This window comes from Empidonax traillii, unplaced genomic scaffold (genome assembly GCF_003031625.1).
Source record: "Empidonax traillii isolate 1590-97213 ecotype Southwest subspecies unplaced genomic scaffold, ASM303162v1 scaffold90:size2128546, whole genome shotgun sequence".
In the NCBI taxonomy this organism is placed as follows: domain Eukaryota; kingdom Metazoa; phylum Chordata; class Aves; order Passeriformes; family Tyrannidae; genus Empidonax; species Empidonax traillii.
In genome coordinates, this window is record NW_020955283.1 from 165,141 (window position 1) to 184,809 (window position 19,669).

General features: G+C 41.2%; 1 protein-coding gene across 1 annotated transcript; it reads right to left on the bottom strand.

The window, feature by feature from the left end:
• Window positions 1–477: 477 nt before the first annotated feature.
• PYGO1 (pygopus family PHD finger 1) lies at window positions 478–13,708 on the bottom strand. The gene is made up of 3 exons (XM_027881487.1): window positions 13,578–13,708; window positions 9,082–9,167; window positions 478–7,371 (listed from the first exon to the last, which is right to left on the bottom strand). Exons 1-3 carry the CDS (start codon window positions 13,624–13,626, stop codon window positions 6,250–6,252), a joined length of 1,257 nt encoding a protein of 418 aa, XP_027737288.1. The 5' UTR covers window positions 13,627–13,708; the 3' UTR covers window positions 478–6,249.
• Between the last annotated feature and the right edge of the window lie 5,961 nt (window positions 13,709–19,669).

Genomic DNA, 19,669 nt, shown 5'->3' on the forward strand with positions numbered 1-19,669 from the left:
ATGTTTTCCATATGTAGCTTGGGACCACCTGTATCAGTTGCTTTTAAATATCATTGGCAAGGCAGTGATTTGGTATGTGTTTGTTCTGGCATTTTAACTAACAGGAAGATCTTTCTAATAATTTTATAAATTGGAATAAATAATTATTTGATTAATCTCTTCCCAGGAGCAGAAAATTATTTTTAAAAAATAAATAGATTCAGAAAAATGGTGCTCAAGCCTTCCCTCCCATCCTATAAAGAAAGAAATGGGGCTGAAGGTGCAAGACCTCTTCTAATCTGCTTTGAAGTTACTTCAGATTAACACCTTTACAGAACAGCAGAGCTCTCCCAGAGAGGGAGGAACTGTCTTTTCTGATCACTATGACCTCATACTGTTTCTTGCAGGATTACAACTAATCCAAATGCATTCTCCCAGGTAAAACAGTAGCAGAGTCAATCTAGGCATTACGTCATCTTCATAAAATCAACTGGCAACTTCCCCGCAAAAATTATCTTTATTTTAAAAGGAACCGAAACCAGACAACAGAAAGCAACAAAGTTACATACAGTGCCAGACAAAAACTACCATATACATTTTCCAAGAACACTTGAATCAGATTCTGATATATGTTCTTCTGAAAGGTAAAAATGTCACATCATCATTAACAAACTAACAAAAAAATTAAATGTCAGCACTCTTAATCATCTTATAGTTTGCATTGTTTGGATGGCAGTAGATTGGTAACTTGCCTTTTTCAACTCACCTTTGAGACTGAAAGGAGAATGTGGACAAAAATTTCAAGTCAGAAGGCCCTGAAGAACACAGTATTTGCTCTAAAGGCCACATAAAAAAGCTTGGAGGAAAGGCCATCTTTTAAACAAAAATCCCTAACAAACTCTCTTATTTCACGCTTCACCAAAAAAAACTATCAAAAAAGGAGAAAAAAAGAGGAAATACATTAAAAGCTTGCCCTCCTTAAGCTATATGGAAGTTCAGATTTAGAGCATCCTGTAGAGCAGAAGATGAGCGTCTAGGAACAGACATGACATCTCTCAGGCTTCCAATCCCAAACTGCCTCCAGTACAGCAATTCCTGAAATACAGTGCACAAATCTCCAAGTAAAAAGGTGGGGTAGGATCAAAAACTACTTTGAGACAGACAGTTTGTTTGAAGATGAAAAGGAAAATTAATCATGTATGGCAAACAATACAGAAATAGGTATTCCCAAGGTGTTGGGATAAGCCATTTCTAAACCAGGAGACTAAGGGCAACACTGAAGACTTTGAGTTATAGGCAGCACCTCCAAGGGGCTGAACACCATTCAGAATTAATTACCTCAGAACTGATGACACACAACACTAGGCCACTAAAGGGACCCTTTTTTATATATAAAGCAAGAAATTCAGAGGAGCTCCATATAAAGAAGTGAATATGCATAACTCAAGATGTAGTGTAGGATAATTATATTGCCTTAAAGAATTCTGCTAAGTACACTTAGTTTCCAATTTTAAGGAAGAATCTATTCTAATATAGAAAGCTTTAGACAAAACTTAGCAATTGCAGAATAACTTGAAAATACATCCAGTTCTACACCCTCCTGTATATATTTAATCACATCCAATAGATTAAAAAATTATGTTTTGTAAACCAAGTAAAGAGTGTTAGAGTTGAATTTTCACACCCATGAGCTGATTACCAAATGTTCACCCATTTGTCAGTGGATAATATTAAAAAAATTCATACTAACAGTTATGGCAACAAGATGACAATGCACACCAGTGCTGTGTGTTCTGAAAGGTACTTAGTTTTAGTTATCATGAATTGCTACCACCTATCATACCTCATTCTATGCAAGATACCACACCAGCTACCAATCCATAAACAATAATGTTTCACATACTTCATAGAGTAGCTTAAAACACATCATGGTATGAAATAATTTGTATTACATAGTAATTTAATCCCTGGCCACAGGGCTAATGTTGGACAAAGTCTGGAAACTTTTCCAATTTGAATTACATACATTAACTTTGCCACACACCACAGCACTAATGCATGTATTACATCAGACATGCTCTAATTTAAAATCAAAACAAAAAAGTTGTTGCAAAAATACATGTCACCAATGTGGAACACATTCAAGATTGTATAAAAAGTACTGAACTGATATCCCAAAACAGGTATATTTAAGCAGTACATAAGGAAAGATTAGTTTTAATATGAAACAGTCATTTAAGTCACATACAACATGAAAAGAAGCATGACTTCCTTTTTTAAAAATGTTACACCAATACTTTTACTGCCAGGCAATGTTTATTTATAAAATGAAAGGGATGTACCTAATGCAGATAATGTGTTATCGTATCAAGTTGGAATAAAGTCAAATGTTAAAAAGGTGCTACATATGAACACCACTGATTTTGTAAAAAATCTCAAACCATAGAAGCATTTCACTTGCAAATATCACAGGCCTCAAACTGCAAACACTTTGAAACATTCTTGACTGTGTGCATGCAGTTCCACCAACGTCATTAATTCTCACATGCTTGAAATTAAGCTGAAAAATGTGATTACAAAACTGGTTCTTAGATTAAAAACTTCAGAGGTCACAAAGTATAATCTTCTTTGAGCAGCCCTAAAATTTATATTTTTAAGTAGAGCAAACTTCATTACTTTTCTCTAGTTTCTTGCATCTGAAGATCTCAGATAATAACTAGGCCTCTAAACAACCTCGGGAAGTAAGGATTAATCCAATCTGCTGAAAGAGGAGGCATGCTTAACCTGCTTGTCTCGAGCTGCAGAAGGGATCAGTAAAACAGCAAGAAACAGGATTTTTGGTGTCTTGTGTACAGCACTGACACTTACCCTGACCAATAAAACAAGTGTTTTAAAGAGAAAAGCACGTTTTCTCATTTACAAATGATCACCAGCGAAAAACCCCAAAGTATTAAGGACAGTACAGTCCAGTTTATACCTATTTATTTCAGCCCAGGGGAAAACAAAACAACAAAAGCATTTTGGGCAATAAAGGCTGCATTTCTGACCATGACAAGTTAAAAGGGACATGGGCACTTCCCATAAAAATGTTAAGGTTTGCAAGACATACAAAATCTTCGCAATATTTTTGGTGTGCAGCACCGGTACAGTCTAAATTACTAGTAATGAAAGAAGCACATGATAGCTCAATACAAATTGTTTCATGTAGAATATTACAAAACCCCTCACCTACTCTAGTCAGCCCTCCCTCCCTCCCACCCACCTTTCTATAACTAACTTCTAATTCTAAGCAGCTGTCATTTTCCTAGGACCTTACTAATAAAACATGATTGCTGTTTTTCCTGTGCATACTTGAACTACTACTAGTCAATACATGCAGAGAAAAACAAAATATAACCCTCTCTCTAGATAAAGAGTTCAAGTATGCCAAGAGTGTATCAGTAGGGCAAGCATATCAGCTGGATGACTTTTGGAGATCTTCATCTGTCATATCTCTACGATCAGTGTGCTAACAAGTTTGGGTTTTGTTGTTCACTTGGTTTTATTTGATATAATTGACATTTGCTAATGCCTTGAATTTGTAGGTTAATGAATGCAGAAAAGGTACTGGGTTACAAACCCAACATAGTATCAGTTTGGAAAAACCAAAATAAATTGTTAGAATAAGTTTCACAAATACACAATTAAAGGTCTTATAGAATGATATTCCAGTTGACTTTAGGTTTCTAAGGACACTAATGCCTTGACAGCTAATCTAGAAAATACTTGCCTAACTTCATGTAGGGTCAATGAAGAAATTAAGGAATATATGGCTATTTTAAATAAAATGTCTGCTCCGAAATCTTAAATCATTAATTCGACTTCTGAGAAAAAAATGCCCCCAAAATCTTCTCACAACAGGCAAGGGGTGTGGGAGTGGGAAAGGTAATAATATCATCATTGGTTTTGTTGGAATTTTCACTGAGCACATTTTTTATTTCATTCATGTTGCTGTAGGTGTGAACCAGCTCCACTACTTTCACAGTGCAAATTGTTGCAGAGATTAAACTGATTCCCAGAGGAACAAATCTATCTAAACAAGGTTTGGTTTAATTGCTACTTTAGTACCAAAAGCAAATTCTAACAGTCTGTCAGTCATTAGGAAACCTACTGAAGAATAAATCTCTTTAACAGAAGTTGTTGCTTGGTTGGTTTGTTCTTTGTTTTTAAATATCACACCTCCAACAAAACAAGATTAAGTCTGGTTTCTGTACTAAATTAAAGCAACTGGTGATGAAAACAGAAGCCCTTGATCTGCCTTACACTTTCTTTTACATCTCCATACAGGAAATCCTCAAGATTTGAAACATGTCATTTACACTTGAGACATTATTTTCTTTTTCCTGATGAGAGGCAAGACAAAAAAAGGGGGCAATACCGCACTTACCCAGCAAAATTTTTCACTTTTAAAATATAACAAGAAAAGTTATGCAGGTCTGCACAGTATCTTCCAGGAATGTACCACAGTAGAGCCCATTTAAAATCAAACACAATGGTGAATTAGCAAACAGGCCTTACTTTTCACTCATTAGCATAGCTTATCTTAAAAACTACCTCTTTACTTAGAAGGCTGTATTCTATATCAGCTCCTACATCACTCATCCTCACAGACCTGAAAAATTTATCACGTTAAGGAACGTGACTGGCATCTGTAAACTTGACATATGATTTAATTCCTGTTTAAAGACTAAGTTTCCAGCACACTGGTGAGTATTATAAGCAGAGTCTGTTATTGCAGTGCCTCCTTTTATTAAGTCAAAACAACACTTCTCCCTAAAGAAACACTTCTTCGGTTGCATATGCAACTTTATCACACTAGGGCTGAACTGTTCAAGGCTAGATGTTTCCCCACATGAAAAAGAAAAAAAAAGGAGAGTTATTTTTGAGATCAAGAATAAGATCAAATTACCCATATTAAAATAGAATTCCTAGCATCACACAGAAGCTCTAGTGCCACTCATACTTGTCAGTAGGATATCAGGTTTAGCAAAGAAGCTTAAACTTCTCATTACTTCTGAGCTAAACTCACCTGATATGAAAGCTGTGTTTTTTTTCTTCACCCTAGATTTCCCACCCCCTCACTGCAAGACTGGCTGAGGCAGTGGTGGGGATTTAGTTTTAAGACTCTGCTGGCCAAATTATCATGCCATTCAGAGCCTGTGCAGAGCACACTCCATTGCCTTGCACCCTCCTTCACGCCAAGTGGACTGCGTAAGCTCAGGGTGACTGAGCAGGTTCTAGCTGAGAGCCCTGGAAGACAGGCAGGATTTTCCATGCACTAGTTCATTCACAATTCTTAGGCAGCACTGAGGCAGGAGACTGGAACCATCAGTGAGAAAGGATGAGAGAGAGGTGCATAACTGCACAACCGTGACACACACAGACACTGTATCCTAATGGATGTGCTCAAGATAAATGAGTTAAGGTTACATATGCAACCCCAGTTTTGGCATTCTCTAGATTTAAAGCACTGGATTTCATAAATTTGATCTGTTCTTCTTCCAATTTAGTCATATTTCATAACTATTTCCAAATATTGCAAGACCCAGCAAGAGCCTTCAGCAAGTGTTTGCTGAGAAGTCAAAAGAGATTATTGCCTTTTCAAGGAAATAGAAATGTGTAAGAGTTAGCGAGTTTCATTGTGTTACTAATTATGAATTCATCGATTTCTGAATAGCATGTTAATGCTTTACTTCAAAAAATAGGAAAAAGCACATACAAAATTCTCTGTATTTACCCTAAAATAACAACTATTAGTACTGCACATTCCTCCATGTCATCTCCACTATATTCAAAGAAAGGCTAGCAAGAACATCACCAGACATTCACCCCCCAAAAAAAAACCAAAGTAATGAGTACTTGCAAATATAGTACCATTAAAACTGAGCACTAAATGCTAGTGTTAGTTAACACATTAATACTAGCAAATTAGGGCTATTCATACAGGCACATTTTTTCCTTCAATAAAATTGTCAATGCACATCCTACTTCTGATCAATTGTCAGTTACAGCTTAATCAGAAACAAAAAATATTCCATCCTGTAAAACATTTGCACACATAAAAATAAGAATCCAAAAGCTGAGATGGAACTTTATGAATGAAAAGAGATTAGGGGAAAAAATAAGACAACAGCAATCAAACACAACTGATTGTCTGCAGAAAGTGAAGTACCCAATTTGTAACCAAAACTTCATAAAACGTATTTCATCCACCACCACCACCTGAGGCTGTCAGCCTTCTGTGTTCAGTGCAGGTGGTCCTGCAGTCTCTCTCGTGCGCATCAACTGGACATCTTTGTCAGCCATGCAAGTATCACAGCCCCAGACTGCCGATGCCTCTGCTGTGAGGAGGCCGTACGCCGACTCTGTCATGCCTGTGCAGATCCGATGAAACCATTTCTGACAAGAGGCTTCACACAGGATGGCATCCTGGTCATCATTGACTTCGTGGGTACAGATCCCACATGGGTAGACAGGTTCAGAGGACGAGTGACCATGACGAGTGGGATGAAGGGGTGTTTTGCTGCTCTTTTCAGAGTTGCATCCTTCAGCAGCGCCTCGGGGCTGGCGAGACTTACTCTGAGTCCCATTGGAATGCCCAGCATTGGTGTTATCAGCACTGTTGGAATGGCTATTATCCTGATTTACCACATTGTTTCGAGTAACATTTTTTAGGTCACTGTTACCTTGACTCACAATGTCCTCTGTCCTGTGATGATGCTGATGAGCAGCAGTGTTCTGGCTGGATGCTTTGCTTGCACCTTGATTAAAGTCTTGCTTCTGTGCTGAAGATTTTGTCTGGTTGTACGTGTTCGGTGGAGGAACAAAAGAATGGTTTGACTCTAGCTGAGAATTTGGAAAATTTGGATTGTTTCCAGGACCAAAATTAGACGGCACGTCAGGGTGAGGTATCTGACCAGAATGGCCAAAGTTCTCCCCAGGATTTGGCCTGAAATGCTGAGGAGGCATACTGACATTTTGATTTATCTGACCACCACTATAGGGGGGCTGATTCCCAAAACCTGGGTTATCATGCGGACCAAAGCTGAAAGAGTGAGGTCGACTGAAACCCATGCCCACAGGGTTTTGAGGAAGAGGATGTGGTTGGTTTCTGAGGGAGTAAGAACCACCATATGGCGAGGACACTCTGGGTAGCATGTGAGGTGGCATTCTGAAAGTGTTATAGCCTCCAAAGCCAGGATAACCAGGATTACTAAAATATGGATTTCCTGAAGGAAGAGGTTTATAAGACACAGTATTATAGTTGTCATCAAATGGATTTGCAGCTACAAGGTGGTCAGAGCTTGGATTCGGCGGTGGAGCATATTCAGATGGAGGAGGAAATGATGATCCCTACAAATATTTTAAATACAACATTTAAATTAGTTTTAGTATTTCCCTGCAAGACAGACCAACCACAAAGGTCCTGGATTACCAGTACTACTGCTGAAAGAACTGTTCAGCTGTTGTGTAAAACTCACCCACTGTATCCTGCCAGGCTGTCTGAAATTTCAGTACAGAGGCAAGAGAGTCTGTGCTCCAGATAATACGATGATTTATAGCAGTATCAGTGTTTTAAAAATTTTGCAGTTGCACAATCGTGCTTCTGAAAATACTACTTGATATGGGACTTCTATTTCTTAATCTTTTACGAAAGACAAGCAACAATACAGAAAGCCAACTGACACAAACACATGGAAAAAGTATTTCCAAATGTTGAAGCATTTCCTTAGTCTCAGTTTGGGTTGATGTTACTGAATATACATCTCTTAAGACACCCTACTTCTATGAGAATATAAACCTAGTGTTACTATAACCCTAAAAAAAGGCATATAGAATACAGCAATTTTCTATATTCTGCAGAATATTCTACACTCTGTAGATTTCTATACCAAAAAGAGGCATCCCTTATGAGCATTCAGTGATTGTGGACAGTCTGCAAAGCATAGGCAGTAGGCATAAAATGCCTATACTCTAGTTACAGAGTTTAACAGAGCCCAGAAGTGTTTAAATGCCACCAAAGTGGCTATACAATTGAAATTCATCCTAGACTAGCCTGTAGGGAAACTACTGGGTTCACCCTACACTAACTGTGCTCACAGAAGGCATTTCCTCCTAAGTACTACAAAACTAAGACTGAGCATTTGTTTAAAAAAAATAAAATAAAATTTTGAACCAGGTAAGAAAAAAAGCTAGTCTGCATAGCCTCTGTAGTTATCACCATTCCTGAACACAAGGTAAGCTCCACCAAGAGAGAGGTTTGAAGCCTTTCAGAGTAACTGAATATTTCTCAGAGCAGGTTTCACCATAACTACTTTAGAACCAAACAAAAATTAAGAAAACAGATCCACACCTCAGTGGACTGTGGATAGGCCTAACAGAAAGTGATTGTTTGACCTACATAAGTAAGGTTACTCTCACTGGGCAGTACCAAACTAACAGATACTCTCACTCAAAGCTGAATGAACACACAATGGGAAATTCTGCACTAAGGTATCAACCTGCTTAAGAGATTTTGTATTCAGGTTTTCTTTTCTAGAAAGAAAAACTCCATAGAAATGTCAAATTGCAGGGATTCACTGAAAAGGAGCTGTATTGGCCTCACAGCTTTGGCTTGAAAATAACTTCAGGAGTATGCCAAGAATTTGGTCAAAGCATTAACAAACTGTTCTGATTCATTAGCCCACAGACTTACACATAATGAAATGAAAGTAAGGAGAGAATTAGTCTCATGGCAACTACTCATGCTGTACAGACTTCTACAAATGGCTACAAAGTCATTAAAAAAAAGTCTGTCTCAGAATGAAATCCATATGGTAAAAATACAAGTCGCTGCAGTCTCTCTGTGCTCCTCTCTACATAGGTCTATGGCAACCTACAGAGATTAAAATAACTCTAGTGCAAATAACTAGTATTAGGAAGACTTCAACTTCATGGTAAAACTGGAATATTTTGTGCACAGCTGCTACTTGTGACAACAGATACTCTGAACAATGCGAGACAGTCACACCAGCAAACAACATCTGAGTGCTCTATTTACTAAGAAATCAAAAGAGAATTTACCTGTGTATTTGCTTTGCGTTTTTTCTTATCAGGGCTTCCAAGTTGAACTCCTGGTCCTCCTAACCCATCCAATCCACTGTCACCACCTACAAAATTTCAATCAGTGCAATAGTGCATTAGTTTTCTTACAGACCATGTTGCATGTTTGCCTCTGATTGCCACGGCCACAGATATCTGTTACGAATACTGAACTTGCATTAACTCTGGGGCCTTGCATTGCAAGTCCTTAAGGAGCAAACATCTGGAGGTAAGGTAACATGCCTCCTGTGTGCTGTCTTACCCTACTCCCACTTTAACATCCAATTCGTGCTCATCACCATTGGAATAAACATTTCCATTTATTTTATGTTTATCTGTTCCTTGGTTCTTAACAACTCCACTTTAACAGTTAGAAGTATTTCTTGTTTGTGTAACTCATAAAACTTTCAAAGGAACTGTATTAAGCCATGCCTAAGATTCACCTCTTATTTAACTTACACAGACACAGCATTTATCAAACTCACTGTGGCAATACACAACCGTGTGTTACAATCCACCGTGAAGGAAAAGCAAACAGGAGTAGATTCATAAACAAAAACCACTGAAAAGCTTCCGCGTTGTTTAGACAGATCTTCAGTTTATCAGATCTAAATTTCACTAAATGCAAGACTTGATCCAACAAAAAGACACCTGCCAAAAATGAGAGGGGCTCTAAGTGAACCTGCTCTACTCTGCAGAAACCTCACAGAATAACTGAGCAAGGCTCTGGCACAAAAAGAAGTAAAGAATGTTCATTTCATTGGTCACTCAATCAGACTTTACCCTGAGCAGCACAAAGAGAGATCTGTATTTCACCTGGGATTCTTCTTCACCTTTCATAACAGCAGGACAAGCTCTCTAAGTTGCATAAGTCTTTCATTTTTAAAGCCCTAGTTAGACCAATGGGAAAAAAAAAAAAAAAAAAAAAAAAAAAAAAAAAAAAAAAAAAAAAAAAAAAAAAAAAAACCTAGCACATTCATTATCCCAGTCAGTCTGTCTTGATGGGGCTCAAGTGAAATTGCCATCGTATGAGAATGCAACGAAAACCCTGAAGTACAAAAAGCATTATCCGGTGATATGACATATGTAACACATGTTATAGTAACAACATCATTACATTAACAAACTATGTTAATTCTTTTTTTTTTTCCAGGGCCATTAATATAATAGTTTATTTGCTCTTTTATATATAGTAACAGTATAGAACAATAAGCAGGCAATCCAACTTAAAAATCTTACTGTTTTTTGATTAAAACTCACATTCAGAATACAAGTAAAACTTTATCAAGATGCAAGCACACAGCTGAACACACAAGTCTTTATTACCAAAAGCAACCTGAAGATAACTGTGAATTACCAACAGAATTATGCAAAGCAGCATATGACATTACACTGCTCTGTTAGACAAGTGTTCCCAGCAGACAGGTAAACCAGCTTTAGGACTATTCAGTAAGTAACAAAAAAATCTCTTCTCACAGGGGCAAGCCAGACTTACTGAATACAGAATGAAATATCCAGCAGTTATTTCAAATACTCCTGATCAAAGGAGACCTGGCAAATTTTTACTCCTTGCATTTCCTTTCTCCCTGCCTCCTTTTTTTTTTTGAGGTTTCAGGGAATTTGCCAGTTCTACCTCAAGTCACAATCCAGCTTTAGCTGTCATTGTGGAAATTTAATTTCATTTTTCATTATACCTAAGGAAGATATATGGACACCCCAGATCAACACCCATCAAATTTTAAGTTTGAATTTCAAAGACAAGGGCATGAAGTCACGATCAGGTTCTCAAAATAAACTCACACTTGCACATAGCATATTGTGGTCTAACCTACCATCAGAGAAACTAGGGATTACTCTTTCTAAGAGTCCTTTTTGCCTTGTTTTAGATTATAAAATCCTGCATATACTTAGTGTGCTATGACAGATTGCCCCTGCATTAGCTGTAGCTATTAAATAATTATAGCACAAAGGTTTACATGAAGAATGATGGCAAATTTCCCCTAAATTTCAACTCTATAAGTCATCTTAATGATAATCTACTTTCTCAAAACTGTCCCTGCACTTTCCTTAAGCTTCTTCTGCAGCATTCATGTAAGTTTACACTAAATTCAGTGCAAGATTGCACTGTGAACACCAATCCTCACAACTATATAAAACACACTCCTGTTTGTGGCCCTGCACTCTTAATGCACCAATGACTTCAACCACTGTTAGCAAAATATTACAAATATCCAGATTTCTTTTAATAAATTCAACAACTAGCAGCATAGACATTAGTAAATCTGTGATCAAGTAGAATACAAATGCTGGTTTACAGTAGCATAAGTTAAAACTTCATAAAATTATGTATAAATTCCATCTCAGGGATATCATTCTTCAAAAACACAAGTATATGAATATTAGAATTCTAGTGACAAGTTCCATCAACTTCTACCTGAATTACTTACATGGGTGAAGCCATTCACTTGCCTAGGTTTACAGAAGTGAGTCCTGCATCTGGAAAGGCACAAAGCTTTTGTATTTTCAGTTCTCACTACGTGAGGCCAGTGATTTGATTCATCCCTAAGAATTTATATTTTCCCTGTGGATTTGCTAATGATTTAATTTATACATGAAAGGAAACAGAATGTTAGTCCTAGCACACCTCCAAAAAAGAGTGAATAAGGCTCATTTTCATGCAGCCAAAATAAACTTTCCACCGTCACTTTTGGTACCTACCACATAGACTTTCATTAAAGGTGTACTCAGCATTTTGGAATACTGCACAAATGAGAAATTATTTCATTGTACAACACTAGTTTTTCAGGCAAAAATACAATCCTTTTGACTGGGACATCAAATATCTAATCGATCTAGAGATACAAATACGTATCTGATAATTACTCCCTTATTAAACTACAGATCGAATTTATTTCAGCCATTCACATTTGGGCAAAGGAGAAAAGATAAACCCTGCATTCTTTTTTACTTCATACATGCATAAGATGGACATCTTCAGTGTTAGGCAGAACTGAAACTTGTAGTTCTGTTTACATACTAAGAGTTTATGACTTTGCATGTTATTTATGCCATACTTAACATCCTGCAAATACACTATGGAGTATTTTCATACTCACTGACAAATCTCTGTCTAGGTTTCTACAGGATGGATGCCACGGGCTTTTTAAACAGTGATTTATCTCAGTAAGAACGTTGTCCCAAGAAACGTAAATGGCTAAATAAACTTTCCATGATGGACAGAGAAACTAAAAGTAGTCTAATTTCACCCAGATTTGGTGAGTCTATGCTGTGGCCCCGACACTGTAAACAGAGTTGATATTAAGCAGTAATCGCGTGGAACTTGGTGGGTAACTCAGGCACGTGAAACCATATATGCTTAAATATTTGCAGAATCAGGGCTTGAGAGTGGAGGAGTCTAATGAATGCCAGTCTCCTTTGCAACGCTGTTGTGTGTTTTCGTTCTCTCAAGGTTGCAATCCAGCTGCTACTAGAACAGTTTTAGAAAAGCAAACTGTAAATCAGTGACAATGTGCATATCGGAATCTGCACCTTTCTCCACTTATTCAACCGGGAAAAAAGCTTAAAACATCAGGAACAATAGAATGCCAGAGGCAAAAGAGGAGGCGAGAAAAAGAGAAGCACTAAATCGCAGATTTTATAATTTTGCCATGATTTTCCCCCAACTCAGTCACTCAGCTCGCCGCCTTTCGTTATTTTATTCAGAAAAGCATTTCTGTTTTTAAGGGCTATAAGGACACAACTACCGCCACGCAGGCTTGATGTGCCACTGCCATTAAAGTCGGCTGCACTGCCGAACTCGGAGGAGACGCCGCATTTCTACCCTTCGCCCTACACCTTTCAAAGAAACGCACCAGTCCAAAGCTCACCAGAGCCACAAACCGGTGCTATTAATAAAAGATAGTATTTCGATAATTGTTTTCATTTCCCGAAAAAGGGAAAGACAAAACCCCAACCAGACTCAAGCACAAGAGCCGAGACCGCGGGTAGAAGAGCGAACACTCAAGTGTAATTTATGGGCTCTGCATCAGCACGAACTCGGACATGTGGCACCGCCGCCGTATTCCCTTGCACCAGCAGTATGCTCGCTGCATACTAATGCGCCGCACATCCCCAGACACAGCGGAGCCAGGACCGCACGGTCCCCCCCCGCCCCACGGGACACACCTGCGCGCACCGCCAGCACCGCCGCCGCTTTTCCAGGCCCGGCGGCTGCGGGAGCCCGCGGGGCCCGGCCGGGCCCCACCGAGCAAACTTCTCGCGGCCCCCGCGCCGCCGGCCCCGCCGCCAGCGCCAGGAGGGAGCGCGGTGGGGGCGGCCCGGCCGGGGCTGCGCGGCGGGAGCCCCGCGGGCAGCGGCGGCGCGGGCGGTGCGCGCATCCCGCGGCTTGGCCGCCGCTCCGCACGGGAGCCAGGCCCCGCCGGCGGCGGCCCCCGGGCCCGGCCCGGTCCTCCCTGTACCTCGGGATCTCTTCAGCGCGATGGGGTCCTTCTCCTGTTCCGCTGACATTACAGACAGCAGCGCATGGCTCCCAGGGCGGCAGGAATCGGGGCTCTTTGATGCTGCTGCCGCCGCCGCCGCCGGCCCGCACCCCGCCCCCTCCGCCCCCGCCTCCTCCGCCGCCGCCCCCGCCCGCCGCTGCCGTAGCCGCCGCCGCCCCAGCAGCGGAGCTGCGAGACTTTGCAAAGTTTGGGCGCGGGAGGGCTCCGCGGCCGCCCGCGGCGGGGTCCGGACCAGGCGGGGTCCGGCGAGCGGAGCGGCGCCGCCCGGGGGTCCGCGGAGCGCCGAGCCGCGCCGGGCAGGGCCCCCGCGGGCTGCGGGCGCCCGCCCCGCCCGGCCCCCTCCGCCGGGGCTGCCGGGCCCCGCGCAGCGCCCCCGCCGGACACGGGCGCCGCTCAGCGCGCCGAGCCCCGGCAGCCGCTGCCCGCGGGCTCCCGGGCGGGCAGGACGGGCAGCGCCTGCGGGGCTCCCCGCGCCCCCGCCATGAACGCGGCGGGACCGCTGGCCCCGGCCGCGCCGCCGCTCCGAACAAAGGCGCCGCGCCGGGGCGGCTCCACCCGCGCCGCCACCCTCCGCTCCGCCACTGCCGGGGGTCGGTCCGGCCGCGGGGCTCCCCCGAGGCGGGAGCGGGTCAGGGACCGCCTCGCGCCGGGGCCGCTGTGAGGGGAGTCAGTGCCCAGGAGCGGGTCTGGGCCGCGCTCCGGGGCCGTCAGGGGTTCCGCGGCTCGGCACGTGCCTCACGCCTGCTTCCCGCCTCCGGGCTGCGGCTCCAGGGCCTCCCGGTCCACGCGGGATATTTCCTGAGGGACTGGAGCACCGCGCTCCAGCGGCTCCCGGGGGCCGCACAGGTGTCACCCGCCCGCCGGGTCTCTGGCCTGAGGGTACGACACAACCCACTGGGCCCGGCTGGTGCCCTCGCAGTGTTGGCGAACCCTTGAAAAACACAGTTTTCCGTCTTTTGAAGTGGCTGCGGTTCAGAGATGTTACATACGGAGTTCTTGATCTAGATCAAAACTGTTAATCGACTGTATTTAAAATATCTTTTGAATACGGATTTATCCCCCCTTAACTGGGATAAAAATGCCCAGCTGTGCAGGATGGGGTTTGCTCACGTGCCTGACTTCACAATACCCAGCAGTGCTATTTCTTTATATACTTCTTGTTAGGGGGATAGTTGGTACTTTTCCAATACTTGGAACACTTTCGCTGGAGCGAAAAGTAATGTTTGTGTACAGGTCAAGGTATTGGTACGACTATGTTTGTACTTTTACATGTCTAACTAAATAAAGTAGAGAAAGTAATTCAATTTATGTCGATTTCAGTGCTTCCCTAGACACCATTTTTATTTGTCCACAGTCTCTCACTTTGCAACGATCCCAGAACGCGCGTACCTCGAAGTACGGCGTACTGGCAGTGTCCTCATGGGATCTGCTGCTTAATTTTGTGTAATCTTACTGAAGAGAAGTATAGCCTGTTATTAGCAGGGTGGGTGTGAGCTCATCTATATTTGGAGGGAGATGTGCCTTATCTGCAAAGAGATTTGCATTTTCTGTGCCGAAGCTTGCTGCAGGCCTGGCTGATTCTCCCAGGGCTGCACGAGCTCCGTGCACGGCTGCCGTGTAATGGCATGTAGACTGTAATTATGGATGCGCAGATTGATGTCACTGAGTCTATAAAGGTTCCTACGGGGAGATTGTCTGCATCAGAAATGGGAGCTGGGAATTCAGATTTAACCCAGTGCTCTAGTTGCAAAAAAATTATGTCTGTTTTGCTGTTCAGCCAAATTCAGCCTTAACTTGCACTCAGGTCTTTTGTGAGCAGTCTGAGAATCCTGTTGGATCAACTTCATACTTCTAAACCCTCATTGGAAATAGCTGATGCAGTGTCTGAAAGGAACTTAGTCACTGGCTCAGGTGCCTACACCAGCATCTCAAATATTCCCCAAAAGTCTATGGAAGTTCTCATTATGACACACTGTTCACCACCTGATAAGCCTCACTGCTCATTCATTGTCCTTAAAATTACTCCTCTTCCTCTCAAAAGCTGGCATTCATTAAAAAAGCTTAGGGGTAGCTAGTAGCAACCTTCCAACACTTTAATGGAAGTTACCAAGGAAAGAGAGACAAAGCTGTTAACAGAGGAGTGTGACAGAAAAATGAGACAATTTCAAATGAACTTCCAACTGGCTGGGGGTGGGGGGTAGGTATTTTTCTGAGGCTAAGCAAGCTTTGGGACAGGAAATGAAATAATTTGTATAACTCCATCCTGGGAGGTTTTCAAGACCCAACTGGGCAAAACTCAGAAGAGCCTGGCCGAAGTTCAGTGCTAACCTAGCTTTATGCAGGAGGCTGGACTCAAAGTCAAGACTTCCAAGGTCCTCTGAACTCTAATGATTCTTTCATTCTGAAATAATTTTCTTCTTTTTAACAACCACACAGAAAGCTCTTCTTCCCTGCCAGTTGTGAATACTGTTGTTCAGTATTTCAGAACTCAGCCTGACTGTGAAAAGGGTGGCTTTGGTGAGATAACAGTAACTTCAACCAAGTGACTCAGACCTACAAATGTTATTAAGTATAGAGCAGCTGGTCTGATAACTTCCAGGTTCTTTTCCTTCTGAATTCAGGTTGAAAAGAAGGCTATTGAAAGAGTCTTTCTGTACAAACTACCAGAAGGTAAAGGAAGTTTTTTTACCAATTGTTGTCATGGCATCTGAACATTCAACATCGCCTTACAGTTTCAGGAGAGAAATGTCAATGAGACATGGATGCACAATAGAGCATTAACATTTAAAGGGTTTTTATTGCATCTTCTCACATGTATCTACTGCATATCTCAGGAGCAGAGACTAGCAGAGCATAGAAGCCCATTTTGACAACATATGATTGTATGCAAATGTGCTAATGGAAAAAATATAGACACCTCAGAGAAATTTACTGATGTTTATAGAATTTAGAAAAGGAAAAAATGAAAATATTCTTTTCTGTTTGAATTTACAGGGGCCAAGACATCATCTCAAAGGAATAAAATTAGGAAAGAAAAAAAAAGCAACCATAACATCAGAATGGAAAAAAGTCAGAAACTGGCTGAAATGTGTAACTCTGCCTCTTCCAGTACCAGGGGAAAATACAGAAGCCATATATGTTCTAAAATATGTAAGCCATATATGTTCTAAAATAAAGCACACAGAGCTTTACTGTTGGTTTTCAACTCATTGCAGGAGATTTCCTACATAGCAAGACAGAAACAGCCCCCTGTGCAATGGACACAGACCTGGGAGTCCAGCAGGATCCTGCAGAAGGGCAGTGCCAAGGTATGGCATCCAGCACCACCTGTGCAGGTTTTCTGGCATATGGACCCAGAAGTTGAGGAGCCAGTAGTGTCTCCCAACTGGACAGAAAGCGTTGAGCTGGAAAAATGGGACACATTTAAGGAAATCTGGATTGTGATAGTCTTAGCTCATAGCAGTATTTCAGCATCAGTAGATCTGATTGCCCTACTTGCTATGAGGGAAAAAATACAATTATTCATTTTTCTAAAAGGCCTTTTTTCGTGCCACACAACTTTAAGTGCTAACTCTACAATCTTGTGCATGTTTCACAGTACTACAGTAATAAATATGACTGTTTATCAAGGCCAGAGGGAGATCCTGTCAAGCCCAACACAACAACAAAAACCTGGGTTTGTTGTTCTGCTGCAGTTACACCTCTTCCTCCAGACTCATTTGCTCTCCTCCTCCCCACCTCCCTTTGCTGGTAGTAAAACTAAACATATGCATGTTTATAAGTCACACCAAGATGTGCTTTTTATGCCTTTTTAGTCTGGCTGGTTATGCAGCTGATACTGCTCTGGGAAAATGTGTTAACCAGGTCCCTTCTGGGCCTGTCAGATGTAGAGCATCTCTCTGCCCGTCTGAGAGGTTGTAACTGCAAGTGAAACAGTCTGAGCTCAAGTCATGGAAGCTATTTCAGTGCAAGCTGCTCCCCTACTGGTGAACACTACATCTGTTCTGGTGATGTAAACCAGGTCTCACCAGCCCATGTCTGTTTTGTTTCTGCTTTTAATCAACAAAAAATTAAAACTGTCTGAACTCCTGCATTAGCTGTTCAGCCACATAATATAAAGTACAAAACAAAGTCTAATTAATTGTTTATTCATGTTTCAGCTTCAATCTGAAATGAATGTAAAACTGTTGGTAGGGAAAAAGTGGCTTATTAATTGGCCCCTGAAAGAATGTCAGATTTTTTTCTGTAGTCCATTGCATTAGTTTTCTCAGACACAAGTCCGAGAATGATCATGCCTTTGTCTAATCACACTGCAAATCATTGGCTGAAGGAACACATTTTTCTAAGCTTTGCAAGACAAGTTATTAGTGGACTGATCAAAAAATGTCTCAGAAATGTGTACAAAGGGCACTCCAGTGTCATATCTATACTGGAACAAAATTTTTAAAGTTCAAAGTGAGCTCTGAGTTCTGAAACTGAGCAAGACTAATTGATTTTTTTTTTTTTTTTGAGTGCACACTTTTTCAGCTTACAGTTAAAATATGTATTTGCTTAAGTATTTCAGAAAAAAAGCAACTTTCATGCACTCAGATACTCTTGCCAACAACACAACTTATAATGATAAAAGCTACAATTTTCCAAAAGTTATAATTATAAAATTTTATATCCAATATATAAAATTAGTATCTAAACAATTAAAATATGAATATGATATTGACTAGGAACTTATGTTTTATTATTTTACATATATATTTATATAAACACCAAAGTACAAAAGTTTTAACTTTTAAAAGAAGAAATCCAATATGTGTATATATATGTATGCATTAAAAACCCTCATTTGATCTTCAAGTCACCAAGGAATATAAGACCTCAATAGTAAGTAAAAAGGAACTTTCAGTTTGCCATGTTAACACCAATATAATAAATTCTAGAAAAACAAATTTATGTTTAACAAACCTTTGTGTGCTCCTCTGAAAAATTAATTACTACCTACTCAAAGAGGTGGTCGCCTGTTGAGCAACGAATAGTGAAATGGGGACACACTGTGGGGAAAGGAAAGAAATGCAATTTCTTGCACTGTTTGGATCATTGTCTTGAATCCTTTGCATTTTCCTGTTTATCATGGTCTGATGAAAAGAGAGGCAAGCATTTAATTCCTGCACTTCATCACTTAAAAAACCCCCAATAAATGAACGCTGTTAAAAAATCCGGTAAAAAAACTCCACTACGAAATCTCAGCATTCTGGCATCCTTTAAGGGGAGATAACAAATCCAACTTAGTTACCTCCTTTGTTTATTGGGCAACAAAAGTAGGGAAGAACACAAGAACAGATCACTAAATATGCCTAAGTACACCGTGACCTAGTTACATAGATGCTGCACTCACCCATTACAATTGAGAGCAGCTTCCTTAATCCCCAGGCTAAAATTCACATGAAATGCAGGATTTCAAGAAAAGAATGTGGAACTAATTATTTTAAATACATGCACTATCTGTCCACAAACACCAAACTGGATTGAATTGCTTGGCATGTATTATGTCTAGTGGGGGTGATTCCAAATCTGAAATTTAGAGGCAGAGGTTTTGGGATACTATACAGATGTTCCTACAGGGTTCCTATAATTTAGTTATCTGCAACTGCAGGGCTGAGCTCTAAGTTTTGGCCCAGCTGAGCTACACAAAAGAAACACCACCACAAACTCTTAAAACCCTGTTGAATGCTAAACCAAGTTGCAGAGTGCTCCTGTTAAAAGGCTGTTTTCCATTCAACCCAACCATAAATGGCAACCTCATAACTTGGGGTGAGACTTCTAAACCACGGGATATGGCACTGCTGAGTGCCAGTGTGCTGGTCCCATCTCTGGCCAGGGTTCCAAAGCGCATCATGGAGGTGATTTCTGAGTCTTAGGGCACAGGTGAACTCCTGGGTACTGACAGTGATTGCAGGTTGTGCTCCAGTGGCTTCTGACATGCTGAGCTTCTTCACTGATGTCGCCTTACTCTGGGTAGATCACAAAGCTAGAGATGCAGTGTATTAAAAATGAGA